Source organism: Bombus fervidus, chromosome 4 (assembly GCF_041682495.2).
Source record: "Bombus fervidus isolate BK054 chromosome 4, iyBomFerv1, whole genome shotgun sequence".
NCBI classification, from domain to species: Eukaryota; Metazoa; Arthropoda; class Insecta; order Hymenoptera; family Apidae; genus Bombus; species Bombus fervidus.
In genome coordinates, this window is record NC_091520.1 from 16,830,518 (window position 1) to 16,857,804 (window position 27,287).

Below are 27,287 nucleotides of genomic sequence, written 5' to 3' on the forward strand. Positions count from 1 at the left end.
AGACGATAGTTAGCGATGTTCTTTCCGATACAGAATGGCAATTGGTCCCGGAGACGACATGTGCGTCATTTCGAGGACCAATGCCAAGATCGAGGCAAAAAGCGTGCCTATGGACCTCGTACGACGACGAATGGTTTTGAAACGAAAAAAGGACGATACAATGCGCGACACGCACGACGTTCGTGTATTTCCTTCCTTTTCTTTTTTTCTTTTTTTCTTTTTTCTGTTGCGTCTTCTTTGTCACTGTCTCCCCTCGGCTGCAGACGTGCGGAGCACGTGGTGCGCTGTGGGCGGGTTTCGAATGTGTCACAGCTCCGATCGGTTTTCAACTCCGTTCATAAACGCGCGTAGTAAAGTATAGTCAGTCGCAACAGTCTATGGTACAGGCTTTGCACGTGGAGCATAGTTGCAGATAAGAAGAGCTCGACTCTAAGAATTTTCTGCTTACCTTTGGAAAACCTCTTTGATAATTTTGTACGATAATTTTTAGTAAATACACGCCAAGATGCTTTGTTTCGTAGATAAAATTTCAAGAAACCCGAACGTATTTTTCAGCAATTTAAGAATGGATCTTGGAAGATTAGAAAAATTGTAGCGCGTAGTAAAGTATAGTCAGTTGCAACAGTCTATGGTACAGGCCTTGCACGTGGAACATAGTTGCAGATAAGAAAAGCTCGACTCTAAGAATTTTCTGCTTACCTTTGGAAAACCTCTTTGATAATTTTGTACGATAATTTTTAATAAATACGCGCCAAGATGCTTTGTTTCGTAGATAAGATTTCAAGAAACCCGAACGTATTTTTCAGCAATTTAAAAATGGATCTTGGAAGATTAGAAAAATTGTAGCGCGTAGTAAAGTATAGTCAGTCGCAACAGTCTATGGTACAGGCCTTACACGTGGAACATAGTTGCAGATAAGAAAAGCTCGACTCTAAGAATTTTCTGCTTACCTTGGGAAAACCTCTTTGATAATTTTGTACGTTAATTTTTAGTAAGTCCACACCAAGTTGATTTGTTTTGTAGATAAGATTTCAAGAAATCCGAACATATTTTTCAGCAATTTAAAAATAAATCTTGGAACGTTAGAAAAATTGTAGCGACTAACGTTGACACAAGTCGAACGTTACTTCCGCTATACGATATATTAGTTGACGTTATCCGAACGAAAAATATGCAAGATCAACCCTGCCGTTCACTATGTTTCTGTACGATCCGAAATGGATGTTATATTTTCATAGACGTTGTCAAAATACACGCAGTTTGTAAATTCGAAATATTTGTTTTCATCGTTCGATCTCTCGGTGTCTGTTCCTTTCGCGTATTCCGCCCTTTTCACGGGCGAATCAATTAGCAAAAAGAAGAGAAGATATCCGAAGCGATACGAGCGCGAAGAATATATTAGGTTGTCCGAAAAGTTTCTTTCGTTTCATAAGGTGATGATAGATGAGCAACAATTTCTGTTTTATATTATTTTATTGAATTAGCCGCGATCCATTTCGTTCTATTTCTATTATTACGTTCGTGCACAATTCAATTAATTAACATAAAAGAAAAAACAACGAGGTTCTACCAAGTTGCGATTATTGCTAGTTGAAAAGAAAAAAACAATGTGCTTCTATTATTTCTTTATAAAACGAAGGAAACTTTTCGAGCAACCAAATACAATAAACGAAGAATATAAAAAATAAACAAGCAAAACAGCAAAGACAAATTTTTCCCAAAATTGAAACATCCTCCGATCGATTATGAGCTCGTAAGAATAGTTTTTTAGCCACCATCGTTACATTTTTCTTCGCTTTCCCGTTTCATTAACAAATCGTTACGATTCGTCTTGCTCTACGTAGCCGTCGTTTAATAAAACGCAACGACATCCCCGGCTTATCCCCGACCTTTTCGAGTTTCTTCAACATCCATCCATTTGCATAAGTCTGTTTTGCTCTTTTAAATCCATTAAATATTTATAACGACGCGAAGACGTATCGAGCCGGGGCGAACGCATTTGCATCTTTCGTTTAGAAAGCATTGCCTGTTCGTGGCGCGTAATTATCGACGTGGATACGAAAACTCGTAGTCTGCTTAACAACGCGATAGCGATTAATTAAAGGCAATCTAGAATTCTCGGAAACTAACGTGAATCCTCAATTGCGGCAGTCCGTCTGTCCCATTTTCCAACCCGCGCCTTGTTCTCCCGATCTCGATACATTAACCCTTTGCTCTTGTGCGTCATCGTCATCGTCATCGAGCTTTGGCTGCTTCGTATCGCGCCAACGAAATTTTACCGTGAAAAGGAATACGAGTCACGGCGAAACCTTCCTAATTGTTCGTCGAAACGTTTCTCGTTTGTAACAAAGGCAAATGGAATACACGAGCGTTCAAATTGTACATTTTGTACATGGACAAGACGCGTTTACCTGCGTACCGTGAATGGAAGTGACGGACCGCTGCCTTCTGGACAACAGCCAACGCTTTAGCTCCTCTCGCAACTATCCACGTGTCGCGAACTATTGACTTGGCAACTATGTGATTGCGGATTTTCTCATTACGTGGTATTGACAAAATCCGCAATCACTTAGTTGCCAACATAATACGAACCGCGTCGCGGTAAAATCGTGCAACTAAGATTAACAGGCCCTTTGGCCGCGTACACGCGAGCGTCGCTCCTTTGACTTCTTCAGGCCCCTTTCTGTGACGATCGTCGCCTCCGCGTACAGCGGCTCGAGAAAGTTTTCCAACGCTTTTCCAACCACACCACGGAACATTATTTTTACTCTTTTGTATTTTTTATTTTTTTGTTTGTACTTTGCAATTTGTCCAGCTGGACGTTTGGTAAATTTGTCTAACTTTATTATTAAATAATTGTTAAATGACACGCGGATGGCTACACTCCGCGGGAAAGCATCTTCCAGTTTGTCTGCTTTATTGGACGGGCAAACTAAGTTACCACCTAATGACAAAATCAGCAATCACTTAGTTGATACCACTAACACGATACCTAACAGAATCGTAGAAGACGATATTTCGAATATTTTCTGTTTCTTCGTACGTGCACTCGATGCGATTTTGAAATTTCCTAAAAACGTATAAAAATCCACAGTCTTCCCGTCGCGCCACGATATTTTCCAAGCTTTCCTCTCGCTTCTTTTTACAAAGATAGCTTTTCTACGGTGTGCGTGACTATGTTCGCGAATTTAGAAGAAAATATAGAAACGGAACGGTGGAAGAGAACGGAACTCGAAAGAATGTTGGAAATTTTTAAAAAGCTTTTCGGAAGAAGAGGAAAAATTTGAAAAAGTGTGTTCCAAGAGATAGAGGTTCAAAGTCAAGGAACGGTAAACGCGATCGTGGCGAAGGAAACCAGAGAACGAAACAATGGCTGCGCGTTATTGTGACACTGATCGTATTCTTAGCGTTAATGCTGTTAAAGCACTAGTACAGTATGCACATTGAAATTTACAGTCGCTCGTATTTCGACAGCAACATGTGGACGCTGTGCACACGTGCACTCGAGTTCAGGGAAAGCTCACCCACGCGAATAAAACCGGGTAAACATTGTTCCTAAAACAGTAAGTCGAAATGAAATTATTTATATCCGTCCGTAGTCTTCGTACGGTTTATCGTCATCGCTATAGTTCATTAGGCTTTGCTATGGTTTGATACCTGTTTCTTCATCCCAAAACTGGCCATTAGATTCTCGTTTTTTCCATTAAATTACATACATTTCGCAAGCTCGTCCGGCACCCGGACGAGCCAAGTTATCGCAACTTTAAAATTCGACTTAAAATTTCAAACGAATTTAAAAATAATGCATAGAAATTGGAAAATATTTATCGACGATGTTACGTATCGCGAACGTCCAAGTATTTGCGTACGGTCGATGTTCTTGCGCGTTCTTCGCTTTATTCGATCCACCGAATTCTCATTGTAACGAGAGCTTAGTTCAAAACTAATAGCGTTCTAACTATCGAAACACAATACGACGTAGCTGAAAAAAATTGGAAAGTGGTGAGATCGCTTTATTGGCAGAGGTACGTAACGTTGGAGAAGCCACAGTCGCGAAGATACTAAGAGGCAAACACACGATATCGAAAATTGTTTAAAATTACATACATTTCGCAAGCTCGTTCGGCACCCGGACGAGCCAAGTTATCGCAACTTTAAAATTCGACTTAAAATTTCAAACGAATTTAAAAATAATGCATAGAAATTGGAAAATATTTATCGACGATGTTACGTATCGCGAACGTCCAAGTATTTGCGTACGGTCGATGTTCTTGCGCGTTCTTCGCTTTATTCGATCCACCGAATTCTCATTGTAACAAGAGCTTAGTTCAAAACTAATAGCGTTCTAACTATCGAAACACAATACGACGTAGCTGAAAAAAATTGGAAAGTGGTGAGATCGCTTTATTGGCAGAGGTACGTAACGTTGGAGAAGCCACAGTCGCTAAGATATTAAGAGGCAAACACACGATATCGAAAATTGTTTAAAGCTCGTAGATCCCTGCGGATACTGGCAACGATAGAAGAATATTAGATATACCGACATTGTGAAATGGTTTGAAAAAAATGAAAACGATAATCGCGTTTTCGTCCAGTCGCGGGGAGACGCGATCGCGTTGAAGCGCGTCAACAGGAGTCGTAAATTCCCCTTACGATTATAACAATCGACACCACGAACAGCTAGATCCCCTTGTTTCTTGTGGGATAATAGGGGTGTTTGTTGTGTAATAAAACTGTAATCTACAGTTTTATAAGATTTATATTTTCAACAATTTATTACACTAATTATAATGCGCCGTGTCGGAAGATATATTTGATAATTGTATACTTGCTAGTTGCTTCGTATAAGCAAAAAGTAGATTAAGTTGATGACCGTAGCGAGGCGCGAGTTTGCAGCAACGGTAGATGACTACGTCGAGATCGAAAGAACAATAGATTTGACTGATCTAAATGTGTAGCGATAGTAGATGACTGCGCTGAGATGGAAAAGACAGTAGATGACTGCTCTAAGGATAAGACTACACGAAGATTGGAAGATGTTAGAATTTAATCTTGAAGTTAAGATTAATAATCTGTGGAAGACACAATGTTTCTGTTGAAATAATATTCAGTGATGTTTATCAAACAGAACTACAGAACCAAATGTATATAAGCGAGCGATATAATTAACAACGTATACAAGAATCGTTGATTGTTGGCCAGTTACTCTGAGACTAGTCGCAGGTAGTGACCCATGATCCCTTAAATATTTTGAACCCCACTTTCTATACAGTAAAGAGTACGACCTGTGTAAGTGTCCTGTTCAAATGCCTGTGTGGGTGTCTGTGTAAGGCTACTTATGCCTATGCGTGAAATATCGTTGCATTCCAACAGAAGAACAGTAAAAGACCCGTCTCGTACTATTAAGGAGGAAAGCTCGGTGTGGGTGTGCCTTTTTCAACTAAGAACGCGGATTCGTTGTTCACGCTTTTCGGTAGAAAAGTGAAGGTAACGATGCCCATTGGTTATAGCTAACGTTAATAAATAAAAATACGAAGAAAAAGTCTCCTGCAGATGTGGCTCATGGGTGTCCTTGTTCATGGGAAAACTCTGCTATTTCGCTAGACGAACATCCGCTTTCTTCGTAATTTGTAAGAGCGTGCAATAAACGTAAGGACTGTTTTAAGGACCGGAATTAAGCTAAAAAGATTCGGTTTATGGTGGTTCCTTAGGTTTATCGCGGGTCGGTGTAACGATGTGTTGGCCTTGGCGGCCAGACCATGAGGGACGTCGCAGGACCATCTCACGCGACGTAACAATAATTAAAGACGATAATAAGCACCGTTTTATACAAATGGAAGCAGCAAACGAAAGTGGTAACGAAGAGAGAATGCCATTAGTGGCATTCGAAAAACGGTTCCGAAAAAGAACGTAATTCTATGCAGTCTCTGTCGAACGAACTATGCGAATTACCAAAAACTATGGTACGAAACCCATAGATGTTCAAGGAATCTGTCAATTATCGTCAACGTGTGCTCGAATAAATTGCAATTTCGAGTCAGAAAAGTGACCGTTTCATCGTTCCAACGGTTTTGTCTTCCTCTTAGCTGGAACAAAGAAGTTTCTACCGCGTTAATTCACTTAATTCATCGCGATAAATACTCCTGCAACTTCTATGAATTGATCGCAAACTTTACTACGATAATCGCGACAGTCTCGTTACGACAACGTTGACGAAATGAAATGTAATTTTCCATAAAATTTATATAAAAAGAAGACTAAGGAGAAAACGTCCCATCGACCTCGCTAAGCAAATAAAATAAACAAACTGGAAGATGCTTTAGTATCTAAGTGTAACCATCCGCGTGTCGTTTAACAATTATTTAATAATAAAGTTAGACAAATTTACCAAACGTCCAGAATGGACAAATTGCAAAGTACAAATAAAAAATAAAAAATAAAAAAAAGTAAAAATAATGTCCCGTGACGTGATTGGTAAAGCGTTGGAAAACTTTCTCGAGCCACTGTACGCGGAGGCGACGGTCGTCACAGAAAGGGGCCTGAAGAAGTCAAAGGAGCGACGCTCGCGTGTACGCGGCCAAAGGGCCTGTTAATCGCAGTTGCACGATTTTACCCGCGACACGGTTTGTATTGTGTTGGCAATTAAATGATTGCAGATTTTGTCATTACCATCTAATGTCACTCGCTTGGTTGCCACGCCAATAGAACGCGCTGTTCAACTGCATCCTGTATATCCTGAAAAATGAATTTCATGAATTTCACGAATAATATAGATACAAAGTTCACGCAAGGTGTCTACGAGTATTCAAATAGCCTACTCGCCAGTCTGTGTATATCTAACGATAAGTGGTATCTTATTCACACCTACATTGTAGCCATTGCAAATCCAATGTGACCGTCGTTCTTGCCCATGAATGGAGGCAGTCATCGTCCTAGGTAAAAGTACATTGTCGATAAACAAGATAATCAGTCGATTTGCATGAGCGCAGTATGCGTGCCGATGGTCCGCGACTCGTCGGCCTCTTGACACCTCTAGATACTTTCACCGTGACTCAACTTGACTCATTCATTGCCATTCGCCGCGTGATTAACTCGGAAATCATTCGGTGACGTCAGTCGATCACCAGTCGGATTCTATGGAAGACGAGGTACGTGTCGTCTTCTACGCGGTTTTGTCACGCGTCAAGGTGTACCACGCTGAAACACGAGAAATACCATCGACCGTTCGGTAGCCTGGGAACGCGACGACAACGCCAAGTTTCTCTACGCGCGGAATATCTAGCAGATGAGGCTGAAAAGAAGAAGAAGCGATTTCCTCTTTTGACGTGACGCAACGACGCGTCAGTCAGCTTTACGCGCTCGCTTGCAACTACGAAAGTATTCGAGAAGCGAGACAAATTTTTTCCAAAGATCAACCCCTAGATGGCACAGTCTTGCGAAGAATAAAATTCAACGATGAAATTCATATATCTTGAAACGTTGCAAATGAAAGTTGTCGTAAGACTTTTGTAATAAATAACTTTTTTAAAAAGTAAAATTTCGGTCTATTCGTTGACTGAATATATCCTTTATCAAATTTCATACTCTCAAGCTATTTTGAATGGCGAGTGCGAGTGTTTGCACGGGTTTGGATAATTTTTTATTTTTCTATATCGTCCTACAGAGAGCGACGAGCGGAAAAATTGACATTTGCGGTTTACCGCTTGCTTGTCGCTCCATACGATCGCGATTTTACGCAGATATCTACATTTCCGACCATCGTCGGTCAAATGTCCGTAAGAACGAATTTTGAAGAGCGTTCGCTTCCGCGAAAAAGACCCTCGTTTTCTGATCTTTAGCGATCTGACACACCGTTCGAAAAAACACGTTCGAATAAAAAATGTTACTGCCCGGATAGAGTAGACTGTGGCCCGAAATCGATGTATTTAGTCGATCGTAACCGGCACAAAGAGATAACAAAAGGTTCAGTGTGGAGAGAGGAGATACGAGAACGAGACAACGACATCATCCGTCGGTTCCCATGTCTGCCATCAGTTTTGACGAGTTTTTTGTTACGGGGGACGCCTAGTACCGGGTGTCCGTTAATTTCCCTTAATTAATCTCAATGGAGGTTAATGCACCGCAGCTTGACCCTAGTTTACTAAATCCAGCGTAGCTTGAACACATCGTATAGCTTATTTATCGATATCTCTGTCGTTTCCTTCGAAACTATTCTAATTCTAATTCTAATCCCAATTCTAATTCTAATTCTAAATTCCAATTCAAATCCTTCACATCGTATTCTCGCAACGATGAATTCCAGCAAGTAAATCACTCATCTTTTGACAAGTCTATGACGAAGACTAATCACGTACACCTGCCTGACATCATCGAGAACTTTACAAAAATTGTGGATTATCGTCGATGACATTTTTCTTCCGAAAAATGTTTTTTTCTTTTTTGTATGGAGCGTTCATCGTCGGAAAAAATAAATTACAAATATATCGGACGATTGGTGGAACACTCATCCAGTTCGCGTTAAGTCATAGAACGAATCTTCGCAGTGAAACGCCACACAGCACATCGAACATAACAGGATACGATAAAAACGACCATAGAGTGAATATAAATTATTATAAGTCAAATTACAGACCGCAAATGACAAACGAGGATAAATAGATAAGAAAGAAGATATATCAGGAAAACGTGTATTGCGGTGAGACACGAACCTTTCATACGCCACTTACAACGTGTTAAAGATAAATATCATATTGTAGAAATTCCTCGTCAATATGAATAATTCATAATTTCGATGCAATTTGGATATAGCGTTTCTCGTTTAACGTTAATAATCGCTCGTAGAGGAAAGAATTAATTAGGATGACGCTGTTCGCAATCGTCTTATATCGTCCTTCGTAAATCCTCCAGATGACCTACTTCCGTCGGATAAAGACAATCTTCCAGTCTGCCCATAAATAATAACACAGTCCTTCGGTCACGTTTTATCATCGACGTTCCTTCCATTTGTATCATACAGCTTTCTAAACGATCGCAGATTATCCGTAACGATTAACTCTAGAAATACCAGAGTTCTTTTATCCTGACGATCGTCGAAGAATAATTTACCGTCGTTGGAAACAATAGGGAAAAACATTTAACAAAACTTGATCGTGCTATCGTCGTTGATTTTCTACGCTTCGGTCTTACGCGCTTATATCGACAAACGAAAATGCTTCTGACGTTTCGGAGAAGATGTTTCGTAGAAAAATTGGAATAAAAAGTACACGTGTGTCGGTAATAGTATTCTTTCGTATTGCATTCAAACGCGAGATGCCGTTCGACACGAGAAAAATACGATCGGGTCGATAATGACCGAGAGAACGCAGCGAGGTTAGTTTGTCGATCGATTCGTTTCTTAAATCAGGAAACATCGAAGAATTAAAATAAAATTGATTTGGCTAGCAATTAAATAAAATGAAGAATTGCTAGTTAAAGACGAATCGATTTCAGTTGGAGATATAATAGTCGCGAATATGAGAACGATACGATTTATTTTTGACAGAACGAAGACTAAAATAGAGGAATTATCGTCCAGACGATGAATCGACTCGTGTTTACCAAGTTAGCTTAAAAGTACGTAATTAGCGGATGAGTAGAAGCCATACTAAATTCAGAATAATACTCTGTATCGTATTATATTACATCATTGTAGCATCATCCACCGATAAGAAATATCAATATTTACATACACGTAAATTTCGTATCTCTTGGCTTAATCAGTATTCGTTTGCGATTCAGCTTGATCGCATTGATATTCGTCGTTCCACTGTAACTTTCAGATTTCAAATTTATTGTTTAACGAAGTGTAGATATGTATATTTGTTTATTTGATATAGTTATTATTCTATTATTATCTGTATTCGTCATGTAGCGTATATTTCGAACTTTCGTGACAGATCAAACGCGAGATAAATATTTTTCGTAGCAAAATCTTGTTGTTCTTACGAGTTGTTTGTTTTTTTTTTTTTTTTGTTGTTCTCTTTACAAGATTCACAGCGTTTAGACGATCGATGGCGTGCAAATCACGACGACAATTTTATTTAGAAGTTTTACGACGCCTAAAATTATCGATCGATCGAACAATTTTCAACGCTACAGTTGCGTAAGTAATTCCAGATCGAATCAGACTGTTTCATTGAATATGTTTCGATTCGGTTTAGATTGTTTTAAAGCAACGACCCAACTTCCTCTTTACGTCACGCATAATGCATCACTCTGCAAGTTTAGGTCGCGGTTTCCTCTTCGTGGGAATTCACGTCGCCCTGTGTTTATAACGCGTAAATTCACAGGCCTGTAAAATTCAATGAACAAATGTATTACAAATGTCTCTTATCTTTGCACTATTGTTATCGTTCTTGATACGTTTCGTGACACACAACTTCCGAGTTCCATTGACTAACTTTACGATTTTTCTGAGATACGATTGTACGAGAGGAAACACAGTCTCGAATATTTATAATTCACGATATCATTATTTACGAATGTATAAACTAATTACACATAGACTAGGGCTAATCGTAAATCATTTATAATTAGACTAATCGAGTTCGAACGTTTTATCGTAACATCGGAAAATCATTTTCCTGCTTTATGAAATTCTGGACATCTCTAAGAAGATGTACACAATTTTTCGTTTGTTAAGATGTTCCAGATAGACCAAGCTCCAGAAAGTTTCTGTTAGATCGGTTACTCTATGAATATTGTTTACACTCACTCTACGTGTATTTGTTCGTAGTTTTACGAGTTCTTTGTCTCGGATTTTAATCTAATCGATTTAAATTTAGTTTCAAATTTAGTTTAAAAATATAATTTAAATTATTAGAATAAAAGTCCAGCGTCTTTGCTATTTCGGAATCGTTCTTCGTTTTTTAGAAAAATCTATGTGTACGAGAGACAAGTCGAACGTAATTGCGTTAAAAATCAGTAGAACGTTAGCAAACTAACGAAAGGAATAATAGATCGAAGGAAATCTATCTGGAATGTTATATAACTGAAAAATGACCGAAACAAGACCTTGTCGCATGTCGACGTTTATTACTCCCGACGATCTGATATTAAATGTTGTTGAATCGTTCTAATAATATTGTTACTTCGATACTTGTTACAAGCAGCGATATTAAACGCAGAGCAGTATTCGTTTCGCGTTGTTGATCTTCTCGTATCAACCAGTTGGCTGTTTCTAACGAGTATACTCGTCACGAAGAAATGCGAATATTTTGTGTCACGACGAGCCCTGTCGGTAATAAAATTGGAAGATAAAACAGTCATCTCGTTTACGACTCAATTCCATGTTCTAACAACCACGTATGCTCCGTGCTTGACGAGTATATTCGTCATCGTTTACTTTTCGCCACGCATTTTAGGCACACGCTCTTCAAAGAGATCGCAACAGCTAACTGAATAATGTAACGATATTAGTCTCCACTATCGTTTATCACAGAATATTATATCTACGTGGAATTATTTAAAATTAGAAGACTTATTATTAATTAAAAGTCTTAAGCCTTATTTTATTTACCGCTGTTCCTTTCAGGCCTCGGAGGTGGTCAGAATCGAGTGAACCGCAGGAAACCAGACGAAATTCCTTTCAAAATGGATAACTTGGCCACATGGTTGTTACGCGCTTCGGAGAATAACACGGAAAGTACGATAATCGACGGCGAAGTATCGAGGTAATTACGAATGTTATCGATACTCGTAAAAGTAGAAATCAACATTTCTTGAACGTACGAAAAATTGATCGATAAAAGGATGCTAATAAAGAAGGACGCTCTATTTGAAAATAACGAAGTTTCAAATTACATCGTTTTTACGTGCAGATTCCCTAAACCGCTGCAGACGTTCGCAGCTGTGGTCGCGATACTGATTATGATCACTGGACTCGCTGGAAATTTATTGACGATCATTGCCCTGTGCAAGTATCCCAAAGTTCGCAACGTAGCTGCAGCCTTCATTATAAGGTATACAAACAAACAGAATTACATTTTCAAAGTCGTAATTAAATCGTAATTAGATCACGATTAAGATACAAATATCATTTCGCTATCTACGAACAAAGTCAAGATTCGAAAAGGAGGTGTCTGATCGAAAATCTCGTTGCTTTTTTCGCTATAAAATCAACGCATCGCAATAAATTCGAATTTCATTGATTCTTCTAGCCTCTGCGTGGCAGACTTCGTATTCTGCCTTCTTGTACTTCCGTTCGATTCCATCAGATTCATCGATGCAAGTTGGGTGAATATACGGTTTCTCTGCGTTCTCGTGCCTTTCTTGAGGTATGGAAACGTTGGCGTGAGTCTCCTCTCCGTTGCAGCTATTACTATCAACAGGTATGTATTATGTACTTTAGCCGATGGTTCAGCTGAAAGATAAGCCAAGCTACGCTACGTTGCGCTAACCTTACAAATATTTGCTGCGATACATACGGAAGTATTCGTATACCGTAAGACATTTTTATTAGTAGCCATATTGCGCGTTTTATACAAAGCATCCTGAAATGAAAATTTCATTACCACAGCGAGGAGACAACGGGTATCACGATTCTAGTGGCAAAATTTCAGCTCAATATATATATATATATAGAAGATACAGTGGTGCGTGGAGGTTTCTGCCCAAAGAAGTTTCTCACTTTAAATCCCAGAAGAGATATTTTAAGGACCTTTTTATGTATGAGTTTTTACGTATCGTACAATCTTCTTTTACGTGTCTCACTCGTATTTTAAATTCTTTTGGCCATCGAATATAAAGCGAAAAAATGATCTAGTTAGACATTTTTGCACAGTGATTATATAAATAAAAAATATCGCATAAATTCTACGGCATATTATTTTATTTTAAATAATATGCCGTATTTTAAATTCTTTTGGCCATCGAATATAAAGCGAAAAAATGATCTAGTTAGACATTTTTGCACAGTGATTATATAAATAAAAAATATCGCATAAATTCTACGGTATATTATTTTATTTTAAATAATATGCCGTATTTTTAATTCCTTTGGCCATCGAACATAAAACGAAAAATGATCTAGTTAGACATTTTTGCACAGTTATTATATAAATAAAAAATATCGCATAAATTCTACGGCATATTATTTTATTTTAAATAATATGCCGTATTTTAAATTCTTTTGGCCATCGAATATAAAGCGAAAAAATGATCTAGTTAGACATTTTTACACAGTGATTATGTAAATAAAAAATATCGCATAAATTCTACGGCATATTATTTTATTTTAAATAATATGCCGTATTTTAAATTCTTTTGGCCATCGAATATAAAGCGAAAAATGATCTAGTTAGACATTTTTGCACAGTGATTATATAAATAAAAAATATCGCATAAATTCTACGGCATATTATTTTATTTTAAATAATATGCCGTATTTTAAATTCTTTTGGCCATCGAATATAAAGCGAAAAAATGATCTAGTTAGACATTTTTGCACAGTGATTATATAAATAAAAAATATCGCATAAATTCTACGGCATATTATTTTATTTTAAATAATATGCCGTATTTTAAATTCTTTTGGCCATCGAACATAAAACGAAAAATGATCTAGTTAGACATTTTTGCACAGTTATTATATAAATAAAAAATATCGCATAAATTCTACGGCATATTATTTTATTTTAAATAATATGCCGTATTTTAAATTCTTTTGGCCATCGAACATAAAACGAAAAATGATCTAGTTAGATATTTTTGCACAGTGATTATATAAATAAAAAATATCGCATAAATTCTACGGCATAGTACAACGTAGCGTCATCTAGTACAACATGACAAAGCCAAAATTTCATTAGCACAGCGAGGAGACACGGCTGTCACGATTCTAGTGGCAAAATTTCAATTCAAAAAAGAAAGAAAAAATATATATATAGAAGATACAGTAGGGCGTGAAAGTTTCTGCTCAAAGAAGTTTCTCACTTTAAATCCCAGAAGCGATATTTCAAGGACCTTTTTATGTATGAGTTTTTACGTATCGTACAATCTTCTTTTACGTGTCTCACTCGTATTTTAAATTCTTTTTGCCATCGAATATAAAGCGAAAAAATGATCTAGTTAGACATTTTTGCACAATGATTATATAAATAAAAAATATCGCATAAATTCTACGGCATAGTACAACATAGCGTGATCTTGGCAAAGCTTGCAGCCTGATCTTCCGGTGAATCTCCGGCTTTACTTTCACTGGGAAAAGAATTTGTAATGGAGAACCTTTTCGTGAAAAAATTTATCTCGCAAGATCAATTACGATATTACGATAATTTCAGATACATCATGATAGCCCACCACGGATTGTACAGCAAAGTTTACAAGAAATATTGGATCGCTTTTATGATCGTATTCTGTTGGTTGTTCTCCTATGGGATGCAGGTGCCCACCCTCTTAGGAGTTTGGGGTAAGACATAAAATACATCACGATTCGCGCTAAGTTGTACAGCAGCAGAGTTTTATTTTCTCTTATTTGGTCTTTTACGTTTCAGGTAGAATCGACTATGATCCGAATTTAGAAACTTGCTCCATCGTAAAGGACAGCAAAGGCTACTCATCGAAAACCTTTCTTTTCGTGGTGGGTTTCGTGATACCCTGCGTGATAATCGTTGGATGTTACACCAAGATATTCTGGGTCGTACACAGGTAAACAACTTATTTTGCTTCTGCATTTAGAAATTAAGAAAGTATTTTCAAAAATATCTCATACGTTCTCCATGCTTCGATTCGTATCGCAAATGCTCGAAATATATTTCACGAAATATATAGAGATGTACGTTGAAATGTCTCTTCTGGTTCGTAGATCCGAGACAAGAATGCGAAAGCACGCGTCTCCGACGATAAAATCGCCGCATACACCCGGTAGGGATACCAGAGAGATCAAACAGAGACGTAGCGAATGGCGAATCACAAAAATGGTACTAGCCATTTTCCTCAGTTTCGTTGCCTGTTACCTTCCCATTACCATCGTTAAAGTCGCCGACGCCGAAGTTAGATATCCAGGTAATACATCTCACGAATCTACCTATTTACCATCAATACATTAACGCACTAACGACTGTGTATTAATATAAAACCTCTAGACCAGCGTAGAGCCATTAGTAAAATTGTTCTACCTTCAGGATATGAAAAATAATAAAATCAATAGCCATCGTTCCTTAAACTTGGTCAACTGCACGATGTCCTTCCACTCTATCGAACACGTACCTTTGTCACGACAATCAAGCAGACTTATTCTTCGATTGCCTGCTACGACGCAAGCAATTTCACATTCTGTATGGTTTCAACTAATATTCTAATATTTTATTAAAAATCAACGAGCCTATTTAAAGATACTTCTGGCAACGTTTCTCAGCTTGAAAACAATTTGCCCGATGGAGAGGTACTAAGCAAAATTTATCGTTCCGTCAAGTTGCTTCAAAATTGGAACAAACTCTCCGAACGACCGATATTTTTGTAACGTTTTATTTAGTAGGCGACGAGAAGGTAGCGTCGACTGACGTTTAATGCAACTGGCGATAAGCTCCACTTTCGGCTAACTTGCTATGTGCGGGAATACTGGCACGGGACAGGATTAAAGTTGTTCGAAAGTGGATTATCAATATAAAATGAACGGATATGAGATTCTTCGGTTGACAGGCGATGATTCTTCTGTAGACAAATGATAACTAATTCTTCGATAGATAAAATGATAACTGACTCTTCGATAGACAAAACGACAACTGACTCTTCGATAGGCGAACGCTAATTAATTTATTCGGTTAATGAATACGAGTATGATAGCGAGTATGAGTATTAACCAAACGGTAAATATTCTCAAACTCAAACTCATACTCGTGCTGACTTCTCTGAGTCGCTACATTTATATCCGTCGGAGATGAAGAAACGTCGGAGTCTTTCTTTTGAAAATGTTTGGAAAGATCCCCGACGTTTGTTCAACTGCCGACTTTGTTTACAATTTAAATCGTCATAATATCGTTATAAAAACATAATATAAAAGCATAGTTAGACGAGTTTTCGCAAGATATAGCTTCTAGCGGCTTTAATAACCGCCTTTCGCTTCAAATACCGTAAACACGGTTTCGAATAAACGTTTTAAATTACCTCGGTTTAAAACGTGACATTATATTTCTTCTATATTATTTTATTGAATTATATATGATCCATTTCATCCTATTAAGATAGAAAGCGCAACATTTGACAGCAAATTAGGTTTCACGTTTGTACAAAGATGCAAAATTGTTGCAAAGGACATGTTCGTGAGAGAAAGACACCTCTGGAACGATATTTTGGGATTAGTCCGAGGAATAAGCTCTATACGTCGTACAAACTGTCTGCGGTTCGTGGATTGTTTCGAGCTTATTACGAGACGATTTAATTACAACGATTTGCAATTTGTTTTTTCACCTGGCAACAAAGCGCCAATCGTCCGTAAACCATTGTACGTTACGTCCTGTTTCTTGCCATAGAATTTCACGTTTTGGGCTACCTGCTCCTCTACTTTGCCTCCTGCGTGAACCCGATCATTTACGTGATCATGAACAAGCAATACAGACAAGCGTACGCTGGCGTGATAGGATGTTCGCGGATAAGGGCGAGTCTGTCACCCTATGGGAGCAGCGCACCTGGTCATCATCAACAGCAGGACTACGGCCAAGGTAACTTCGAGCACCGTCGCGTGGTAACGCTCACCAAGCTCTGACCGAACGCGAGCTAAGCGACCACACTTCGCTCACTTCGTAAGTCAAGGGCACAAATTCGCTGCTTTCTAAGATCGCAATTGGTCACGCGTGCATGCACACGTCTTTCATTTTTCATCTCGTATTTTATCATCTTTGTCATCTCATCTTCGCTTCGCACGACCGCTAAATATTAACAGCAGGAAAAATGTCGCTACATTTTATTTCGTTTTATATCGTGACAATTAAGTTTCTGTCGATAACAATTACGCTTTAATATCGATTCCACTTCTGTAAAAAGATTACTTTGGAAATTTTAATCGAGCGATTTAAAATTGCTAGAATTTTTAAAGCCAACCGATCTCTTCCAAACAATTACGAAAACTCTTTGTATAATAGAATTATATTCGACTTTGAATTCTCTTTGCACACGCTGAAAGAATCCTAATATCTTCTTTACATCTGTGATAACTTGTTATTTAGGAAAATATCAACTAACAGCTTGTATAAGTAGAGTTGGTACGTCGTAACGTACGTAAAACTACGATATAATTTCACAGTAATCGGTAGGTGAAGTAAAGTATGGAAATGTGGAAGATTAACATATTAAAAAATATATTCGCCAATTAATTCCGCAGATTTAGCAAATATTTTAGTAGCCTGTTAATTCTTTTATCCTAAATCTAAACTCTTTGAATCGCAGCAGAGTAGAAACTTCATTATCTTCATTAACAATTTTCTCGAATTGACATAGAAATAAAAAATACATTCGCTAATTAATTCCATAGATTTGGCAAATATTTTAGTAGCTTGTTAACATTTCTGTCCCAAATCTAAACTCTTTGAATCGCAGCAGAGTAGAAACTTCATTATCTTCATTAACACTCTTCTCAAATTTAAATAGAAATAAAAAATACATTCGCCAATTAATTCCGTAGATTTAGCAAATATTTTAGTAGCCTGTTAATTTTTTTATCCTAAATCTAAACTCTTTGAATCGCAGCAGAGTAGAAACTTCATTATCTTCATTAACAATTTTCTCAAATTGACATAGAAATAAAAAATACATTCGCCAATTAATTCCGTAGATTTGGCAAATATTTTAATAGCTTGTTAACATTTCTGTCCTAAATCTAAACTCTTTGAATCACAGCAGAGTAGAAACTTCATTATCTTCATTAACAATTTTCTCGAATTGACATAGAAATAAAAAATACATTCGCCAATTAATTCCGTAGATTTGGCAAATATTTTAGTAGCCTGTTAACATTTCTGTCCCAAATCTAAACTCTTTGAATCGCAGCAGAGTAGAAACTTCATTATCTTCATTAACAATTTTCTCGAATTGACATAGAAATAAAAAATACATTCGCCAATTAATTCCATAGATTTGGCAAATATCTTGGTAGCTTGTTAACATTTCCGTCCCAAATCTAAACTCTTTGAATCACAGCAGAGTAGAAACTTCATTATCTTCATTAACAATTTTCTCGAATTTACATAGAAATAAAAAATACATTCGCCAATTAATTCCGTAGATTTGGCAAATATTTTAGTAGCTTGTTAACATTTCTGTCCTAAATCTAAACTCTTTGAATCGCAGCAGAGTAGAAACTTCATTATCTTCATTAACAGCTTCCTGCTTGCTGCTGGACGACACAACAACGTTTGTCGAAGCACGCGTTCGAAAGAGAACCAGCATTACGAATTGATTCGCATTCGTACGATGTTTTTTCAGATTATTCGAAGGACTTCAGTAAGACGATGGTGTCGACAGTCTCCATTGCTATGAATCCAGTGAGAAACTCGCGTTTCGAGGAATAAGCTCGATTTTGCGATTGAACCGGCCAGAGAAGGCGAAACGTATAAAGAATATTAATCGACCTTTGAGGACAAAATGTCAGTATTCAGAGTGTTTTGTAACAGGAATTTTTATTATCCATTTCGATGGGAGATCGAAAAGCATGGAAACGCATACGGTAGAAACTCGATTAACTTGCTGATCAAGAACAGTGAGAAACTATACTCAGTGCGTAACATAAGTCTGAATTTAAAAGACAAAGATAAATATTTCGAGCAGATCTTATACAGACTAGTCGAACGATCGAATGGTTGCTCATTTTTATCGAAGAACAAAGCTACAAGACGAAAGCAAAAACGAACAGTGTATACGTTTGTATAATATTGTAACTGCGATCATTGTCCATGACTAAAATGAATTTCGCGTCTGAAATGCTACGATACACTTGTATTTACTACGATTAAGTATATAAGTAAACTATAGAAGAAGAAAAAAGAAAGAAAATGGTCGTTGAAAGAGAAGAGAATGTAAATAGAGATCTGCGAACGGTATACATAATTATTTAGAGGTTTAAGAGAATAGAGGAAAACTAAAGACAAACAGCAGAGCTGTTGTTACATTTATTTAGATTAGTTAATAGCGAAACGTGGCCACTATCGTATAATAAATGATACGTTATTTGTCGACCGACAAATTGCATATTGTAAAACTTGGCAAGGAATACCAAGTATATTTAATTTTATAGCACACTGCAACGAGTGTTGAATATTTACCAAAGGCAACACGTGAATATGTTTGTACATAGATGTTACGTGTTAATTCTTGTTACCACGATGTAAAAATACAATGAGAATGTAATAAGGAATTTTAAAGACATTCGTAACTCGCGACGTTACGAATTCGCTTCGTATTTATTTATAATATTTCTCTTGGTTGATCTACGAACGCAAGTAATGTTAAAGAGTTATCAAAGTACAAATTAAACGAATCTATCGATTTAAACGATTCCCCGTTGCTTTTACCCCTTGATGCGTGATTTCGTACTGAGAAACGCTTAAATAAAACGGTTCGTTTCAGATTTTTATAAAATACGCAATTATTATCTAACAATAGGTGTAACGATAAATACGAAGAAATGTAAAAAGTTGAGCTTTGTAAAATTATCCGCTCGATAGTTACATCGAAGGAAACAAAGATCCTACTGCCTTAAAAATTTATTTTGCATTCTAAAATAAATATTCGTAATTTCTCTCCGCAATACATATTTACGAACATCCACATCGTTGTGCATAAGACTATTATCCGCCATGTAAAAAATGCAAATAAGACTATTATCCGACGCGTAAAAGATCGGTAATCTCTTCAGGATTATTTACCTGTAAGTTATTACACGAGATAAAAACTTTGTCGCCCTAGAAATTCATCGTGCGTGTATTTTCAAACGAATATGTTTAATTTCGCTGCAGCGTTTTAAAACTTTCGGATTATTACGCGTATCTGTAACACGTCAACGTCCATTGACACGCACCTACAGATCACGATTGATCGTTATGAACGCATCAAAGCACGCGCATCGCGGATAAATTAAAATCGTATGGAAAAATCGAGTCTCTCGAACGTGCATCATCGTGGCGCGATAAACACGCAAACTATAATCGCGCGATTATAATTTGCAACATTCGCTCCTTTCTCGAACCTTAGATTTATCTCGTAATCGTATGGAATCACGAATATCAACGTCGATTCTGGTCTTCAGCACGTTCTCCACGAGATAACGCATCGCCACATCTGAAACACAGATACGAAATTAGGCTAGTAAAATATTACGATTTAACAAAATTTAAAATAAGCAATTTACAATACGACAAGCAACATGGCAATTGTTAAATAGTAATTGTTAGGCAGTACAATTTATTTTTAGCCTGCCTGCCACGACAGGAACTGTAGCTTCGCTACTCTCGCTTAAACATCCCACGCGCATCGCCTAATTTTACCATTATTTTACTATCACGTATCTACCGTCTGCCATCTGACTCTCGACCATTACACGCGTCCATCATCCGCTGCATCTTCGCAATGATCGATCATCGATCTTTACCTAAACAGGCAAACGCCTAATTTATCTACTTGTCTAGATTCCTGCCTCTCTTTCCATTTCCATCTTTTCCAATTTCCCCGGCCAGTCTTTTCCTTCCTCGTTCCCTATCTCTGCCATATCGATCCACCTTTCTAATTGCAGCAATCGTACAGCAACGAAGCAACGAGTAATTGCCGGTTTGTTTAATAATCGCGCGATGCGTTGCATCTCCGTTTAATTACAAAAATACAAAATGAAATAAAGTAAGCGAGAATGAAATTGGCCGAGTCTATGGAACGGAACAGAGGTTTATTCTCGTCCACCGATTAACGAGCACGCCTCGTTCGTGTATCGGGAGATGCTTCGGGTATCTTTGAACGTATCGCGAGATCTTGCACTTTCAAATTTCTCGCGAATGAATAGAAATTCGGAATTCGTCGCGTACTTACCAATATTCGTATTTTCTTTGGCAGACGTTACATACCAGGCACCAATGTTGTTCTCTTTGCAGAACTTGGCAATTTGTTCGGTGGGTACCGCCGGGCAAGGAATGTCGCATTTATTCGCCAAGAGGACGACTGGTATCTCCGAACCATCTGGGAGTGTGACCTTCTCCCGCAGGTCGCACAACCATTTTTTGATCGACTGAAACGTGGCTATCCGCGAAATATCGAATACCAAAGCTGCGGCTACTCTGGAAATTAAACGCAAAATTATCACAGCGTTATCGTACGATTTTATGGGACTAAAAATAGCTCGTATAGTCTAATCGGATCGATGTTTAAAAATAAATCTTCGGATGCTGCGACAAAATTTAATTAACCCTCCGACAAAAATTTTTTTCATCTTCCGATAGAATTAGACGTTGTTAGGATAATAGTTTTTTAAAAATGATTTTATCCGTGTGACTTTATCGTATGAATATATAGCTATAAAGATAGTAAGAAAAGAAATTATCGTTGCACTTTCGATGAATAATTTTGTTAGAGAATTACGTGCTTGTAATTTTCAATAATTACAGTAATTACTTACGCATATTTGTAATAAACTCTGGTCATGTATCCAAACCTTTCGTGGCCAGCGACATCCCTAGAAATAGAAATCAACGATGGTAACAATATGTTTTTTGTATCGAGATGGTAATTATATTTATCTGTAGAATTTTATCTCTCTCGATTATTAGGTCAGAAACCTCGTTTTTAAATACCGATCTTTCGAAATTCGTCGTGTTTCTTTCCCTCGATTTTCTTCCGATTAATGAACAGAAACAAAATTATCGTAGAAGTATTGTATCGCGTCGTGGTATTTTTACAAGTTACTAATTAACGATAAATATACGTAAAATTGGTCTCCACTTGTAATACAACGTATCTTCTTTGCAAAATTATTAAAAAATATATAGCAATTTATGTTAGTAGTAATTAATAGAGAACTAATTTTCTTTCTTGGACGAGGAAAAAATTGAATCGTGAAAGGACTAATTCTGATACACGATGATTTAACTTCGATTAACGAAACGTCGAATATATATTTCTCGTGTGTTTTCATGCAATAGTTTCGATGATTCTATCGAATTAACATCTTTATAAAATTATTGAAAAATATATAGCAATTTATGTTACTAATAATTAATAAAGAACTAATTTTCTTTTTCGGACGAGGAAAAAATTCAACCAAATTAACATCTTTATTTATGTCAGTAGTAATTAATAGAGAACTAATTTTCTTTCTCGAACGAGGAAAACATTGAATCGTGAAAGTACTAATTCTTATACACGATGACTTAACTTTGACTAACGAATATATGTTTCTCGTGTGCTTTATGCTATACGGTTTCGATGATTCTACTAAATTAACATCTTCTTTACAAAATTATTAAAAAATATATAGCAATTTATGTTACTAATAATTAATAAAAAACTAATTTTCTTTCTTGGACGAGAAAAACATTGAATCGTGAAAGGACTAATTCTTATACACGATGACTTAACTTTGACTAACGAATATATGTTTCTCGTGTGCTTTATGCTATACGGTTTCGATGATTCTACTAAATTAACATCTTCTTTACAAAATTATTAAAAAATATATAGCAATTTATGTTAGTAATAATTAATAAAAAACTAATTTTCTTTCTCGAACGAGGAAAACATTGAATCGTGAAAGGACTAATTCTTATACACGATGACTTAACTTTGACTAACGAATATATGTTTCTCGTGTGCTTTATGCTATACGGTTTCGATGATTCTACTAAATTAACATCTTCTTTACAAAATTATTAAAAAATATATAGCAATTTATGTTAGTAATAATTAATAAAAAACTAATTTTCTTTCTCGAACGTGGAAAAAATCGAATCGTGAAAGGACTAATTCTGATACACGACGATTTAACTTCGACTAACGAATATATGTTTCTCGTGTGCTTTATGCTATACGGTTTCGATGATTCTACCAAATTAGCATCTTCTTTACAAAATTATTAAAAAATATATAGCAATTTATGTTAGTAATAATTAATAAAAAACTAATTTTCTTTCTCGGACGAGGAAAAAATCGAATCGTGAAAGGACTAATTCCGATACACGATGATTTAACTTCGACTAACGAAACATCGAATATATGTTTCTCGCGTGTTTACATGCAATGCGATTTCGATGATTCTACCGACTTAACACGCGGAATAACCAGCAGGCAAACAAACTGATAAAGCAATACCATAATTGTAAGTTAATTTTAGTAAACTGGTCCCAGTCGACTGCCTTTATTGCGAAATCGGCGCCTATGGTAATCTTATAATTGGACGTAAACTTTCCTGAAAAAAAGAGAAACATCGATCAATCATTGAAGAATACTGACGTACCAATCTACGTATTAAGCCAAAGCAGAAGAAATCGAAGATATTTCATAATAACGAGCAACGTTATTCTCGATCGTTAATAACCAACTAATTACTTATAACGAAGCTTATGCACAATTCACAATATTATCGGTTAAGGAGGAACACGTTTCTTTCTTGTTAAAAATAACGAATACTTCAATGAGAACGTTATTTACGCTTATTTACAGAGATACGAAAGAATAATGAGAAGATAACGAACATCATCGTTAACCTTCACACGTTACGGAGCATATCCCATTGTTCTTTTATATTTCTTTTGCAATTAATTCGAAGAAGAATCAGAGAAGCATGAGAAGAAGAATCGCAGAATGTCGCAGCTTAACTAGAGCGGATTAAGAGCACGAAAAATGACTTTGATAATTAGATTTTGACTTGTATAATTCAACGTTAAATTCACCGAATATACAAACATCGTTTTTGTATATTTAAAATGATTTATCAGAACCTCCTGTGATTTTAGTAAATTTTTTAATTACCGCTATCCTACGATTTCATTTCCAGACGTTTACGAACCGAACAAATTTGTAGTTTCTTTAGATCGAAATCTAGCGAACTCCTCAATCCCACAGTGTGCATTTGACTCGTTTTCGTATATTTAAAATGATTTGTCAGAACCTCCTGCGATTTTAGTAAATTTTTTAATTACCGCTATCCTACGATTTCATTTCCAGACGTTTACGAACCGAACAAATTTGTAGTTTCTTTAGATCGAAATCTAGCGGACTCCTCAATCCCACAGTGTGCGTTTGACTCGTTTTCGTATATTTAAAATGATTTATCAGAACCTCCTGCGATTTTAGTAAATTTTTTAATTAATTTTAATTAATTAGCGAACTCCTCAATCCCACAGTGTGCGTTTGACTCGTTTTCGTATATTTAAAATGATTTATCAGAACCTCCTGCGATTTTAGTAAATTTTTTAATTACCGCTATCCCATGATTTCATTTCCAGACGTTTACGAACCGAACAAATTTGTAGTTTCTTTAGATCGAAATCTAGCGAACTCCTCAATCCCACAGTGTGCGTTTGACTCGTTTTCGTATATTTAAAATGATTTGTCAGAACCTCCTGCGATTTTAGTAAATTTTTTAATTACCGCGATCCTACGATTTCATTTCCAGACGTTTACGAACCGAACAAATTTGTAGTTTCTTTAGATCGAAATCTAGCGAACTCCTCAAACCCACAGTGTGCATTTGACTCGTTTTCGTATATTTAAAATGATTTGTCAGAACCTCCTGCGATTTTAGTAAATTTTTTAATTACCGCTATCCTACGATTTCATTTCCAGACGTTCACGAACCGAACAAATTTGTAATTTCTTTAGATCGAAATCTAGCGAACTCCTCAAACCCACAGTGTGCGTTTGACTCGTTTTCGTATATTTAAAATGATTTATCAGAACCTCCTGCGATTTTAGTAAATTTTTTAATTACCGCTATCCTACGATTTCATTTCCAGACATTCATGGACCGAACAAATTTGTAGTTTCTTTAGATCGAAATCTAGCGAACTCCTCAAACCCACAGTGTGCATTTGACTCGTTTTCGTAGATTTAAAATGATTTGTCAGAACCTCCTGCGATTTTAGTAAATTTTTTAATTACCGCTATCCTACGATTTCATTTCCAGACGTTTACGAACCGAACAAATTTGTAGTTTCTTTAGATCGAAATCTAGCGAACTCCTTAGACCCACAGTGTGCATTCAACTCGTTTTTAAAGAAAGTTTCCTTTACTTTGAAAAGAGAGAAAGAAAAGAGAAAATTGCAAGTCGTACACAATTTTCTCTGTAATCAGATTTTATGCGATAATGTATGTACTAATATTTATATTACCTTCTGTGTATCTTCTAACCAATGCCGTCTTTCCTGAAAAACAATAATAAATTTTTAAGTAAAAAATAAGGATTCATCGAAGGAATAAAAATAAATTCTAGGAAAATTACAATTTTAGAATTTTTATAAAATTAGATTATTCTTGTAGGTTGTGTATGATATACCGGAAAAAGTAGGTCTAAGATAAATTTATCATGCGTATTTATACATAAAGTTCAAGTTGAGTTCAAGTTTAATTCAAATTGTATCCAACTTGAGGTTTATGTTAAGTTCCCTTTTGTTTTTAATTCTAATCCAGCGAGATTACAAGAATACAGGTTTTCCACGAAAAGAAACAACAGCGATATAAAATTCCAACATTTTCAAACATTTTTCATTTCAAACTTCCGCGATAAAATGTCATGTTACTGTTTCTTCAGGAGCAATCGTGCACGTTGCATTTTGAGCCGACGTTTCGTAGACATCGCAGTTGTGACAAACCTGAAGAAATAGTCTGCAACATCTACGAAACATTGGCGTTTAACATTAAACGTATTAAAATACCTTAATACATTTCCTACTGATCGCATAAAAGTATCTCTTCTTTTCTTTTGTTTTTTTTTCTTTTTTTATTATTAATATCGAACATTTTTTCCAGTAGTAACAATTTTCTACGCACCTTTCTAGATCGAAACATACATGTGAGAACTTCGTACGAAACGAATGTATTTCCGCTGTTAAGCGGAAAATAGAAATGCGGAGGAGACGCGTTTTACGTGACCGACGCGAAGTACTTTTACGTTGACGCGTTTCGCTCGCTTTAAACAACGTTCTGGTCAAAGCGTCTGCTGATCGACAACGATACACATCCATTACCGCTGCATATACTCGCTAACGTTACTCGCATAAACAATAAATCGTAGGTCGGAATTGTAAATCTGGCGTAACAGATAGCAACTTTATTCCAGAAATACTTTCGGCTCTCTCGACAAGGAGGAAGAACAAAGCACGCGAGAAGTAATTGTCATTGTTAATTTCTCGCTATTATCCACTCGCTTTTCTCCTTAATCGGGTCATGCGAGTTACGGTGAGCTCGAAACACCGAATGTCATGGGATATTGGATCGTTCGAATTTACATACAAAACTGTGTCAGTTGTAAAGCGAGCACCATCGTACGTTCCACGACGACTCGATAAGCAAATTTCCACGACGCGAGAACCTACGAAACGGAGGGTCTCTGTCAAATTGTCACGACAAGTTAGAATAAAACTACGATAAAACTACGATGATACTAACGGGTGGAAAGCGACGGCGGATTTTTCAAAAAGGAATTTTAAAACGTCCTGGACGCACCAACACCATAGTCACCGATTACGAGGAACTTGAAGAGCAGCTCTTTGTGGCCGAAATTGGACAGCAGAATTTCCGAGTCTCTCCTCGACTTCCGTATGCTCATCTTCTCTTCAGGGTTGTGTATCTCGTTGCAAATGGACGAAAGCACGACCGATGGTCCCACCGGCGATTGTATTTAGCTTAGCTGGTAAACTGACAAACGAACGAAAGCGAGAAGCTCGATCTCGATGGCTCGAGGGGTCGACACACGACGTCTCTTGCCTCCCGATTTATAATCTATCGTGTTCGAGCACGCTATCGCCTTTTCCTGTGCTCGTCAACACTCGGTTTTTCCTTCGTTTCCGACGCTCGGACCTTGTTACGTCCGATGACTCTTTACGTAAACTAATAATCCATCCCTAGATCGGGACGTTCCTTATGATTATTGCTCTATCAGATAAAAACTGGCAAGGTCGGATTTTTCCCATATTCGACGGTCATTTCCATTCGCAAACGACCAACACCCAGCAGTAGTTTTCCTCTGCGATAGCATCGTTACCGAACTTCGCTGATTTGTCATCCTTAGATCAGTCAACATCTGTTGACTAGTTTTCCATACGTTGACCGGTCAATGTCTT

The 27,287-nt window shown here is 36.9% G+C and overlaps 3 protein-coding genes across 7 annotated transcripts in view; 1 reads left to right on the plus strand and 2 right to left on the minus strand.

Moving 5' to 3' along the window:
* Positions 1-11,696, minus strand: part of LOC139986449 (G-protein coupled receptor moody) — a 28,933-nt gene extending 17,237 nt beyond the window's left edge. For 2 of the 3 annotated variants that reach the window (XM_072001800.1, XM_072001794.1), the window contains exon 1: positions 11,558-11,690. The gene's annotated coding sequence lies outside the window, so the exon portion shown is untranslated. Of the gene's footprint in view, positions 1-11,557 lie in introns of all 3 variants that reach the window. The other variant, XM_072001798.1, reaches the window with a different exon arrangement.
* On the plus strand, positions 1-19,524 carry Moody (G-protein coupled receptor moody). Of its 3 annotated transcripts, none has more exons than XM_072001813.1 (9): positions 1-178; positions 11,573-11,711; positions 11,859-11,999; positions 12,198-12,368; positions 14,319-14,446; positions 14,532-14,685; positions 14,843-15,042; positions 16,509-16,697; positions 18,457-19,524. In XM_072001813.1, exons 1-9 carry the CDS (start codon positions 16-18, stop codon positions 18,540-18,542), a joined length of 1,371 nt encoding a protein of 456 aa, XP_071857914.1. In that variant the 5' UTR covers positions 1-15; the 3' UTR covers positions 18,543-19,524. The 3 variants fall into 3 exon arrangements, with proteins under 3 accessions (XP_071857914.1, XP_071857915.1, XP_071857913.1); XM_072001814.1 differs by lacking the exon at positions 1-178 and adding an exon at positions 11,230-11,278; XM_072001812.1 differs by lacking the exon at positions 1-178 and having other exon boundaries at positions 11,579-11,711; positions 16,509-16,778.
* On the minus strand, positions 19,127-27,085 carry LOC139986487 (ras-related protein Rab-32-like). The gene is made up of 6 exons (XM_072001874.1): positions 26,671-27,085; positions 25,338-25,370; positions 23,317-23,413; positions 21,629-21,685; positions 21,046-21,290; positions 19,127-20,307 (listed from the first exon to the last, which is right to left on the minus strand). Exons 1-6 carry the CDS (start codon positions 26,771-26,773, stop codon positions 20,183-20,185), a joined length of 660 nt encoding a protein of 219 aa, XP_071857975.1. The 5' UTR covers positions 26,774-27,085; the 3' UTR covers positions 19,127-20,182.
* Between the last annotated feature and the right edge of the window lie 202 nt (positions 27,086-27,287).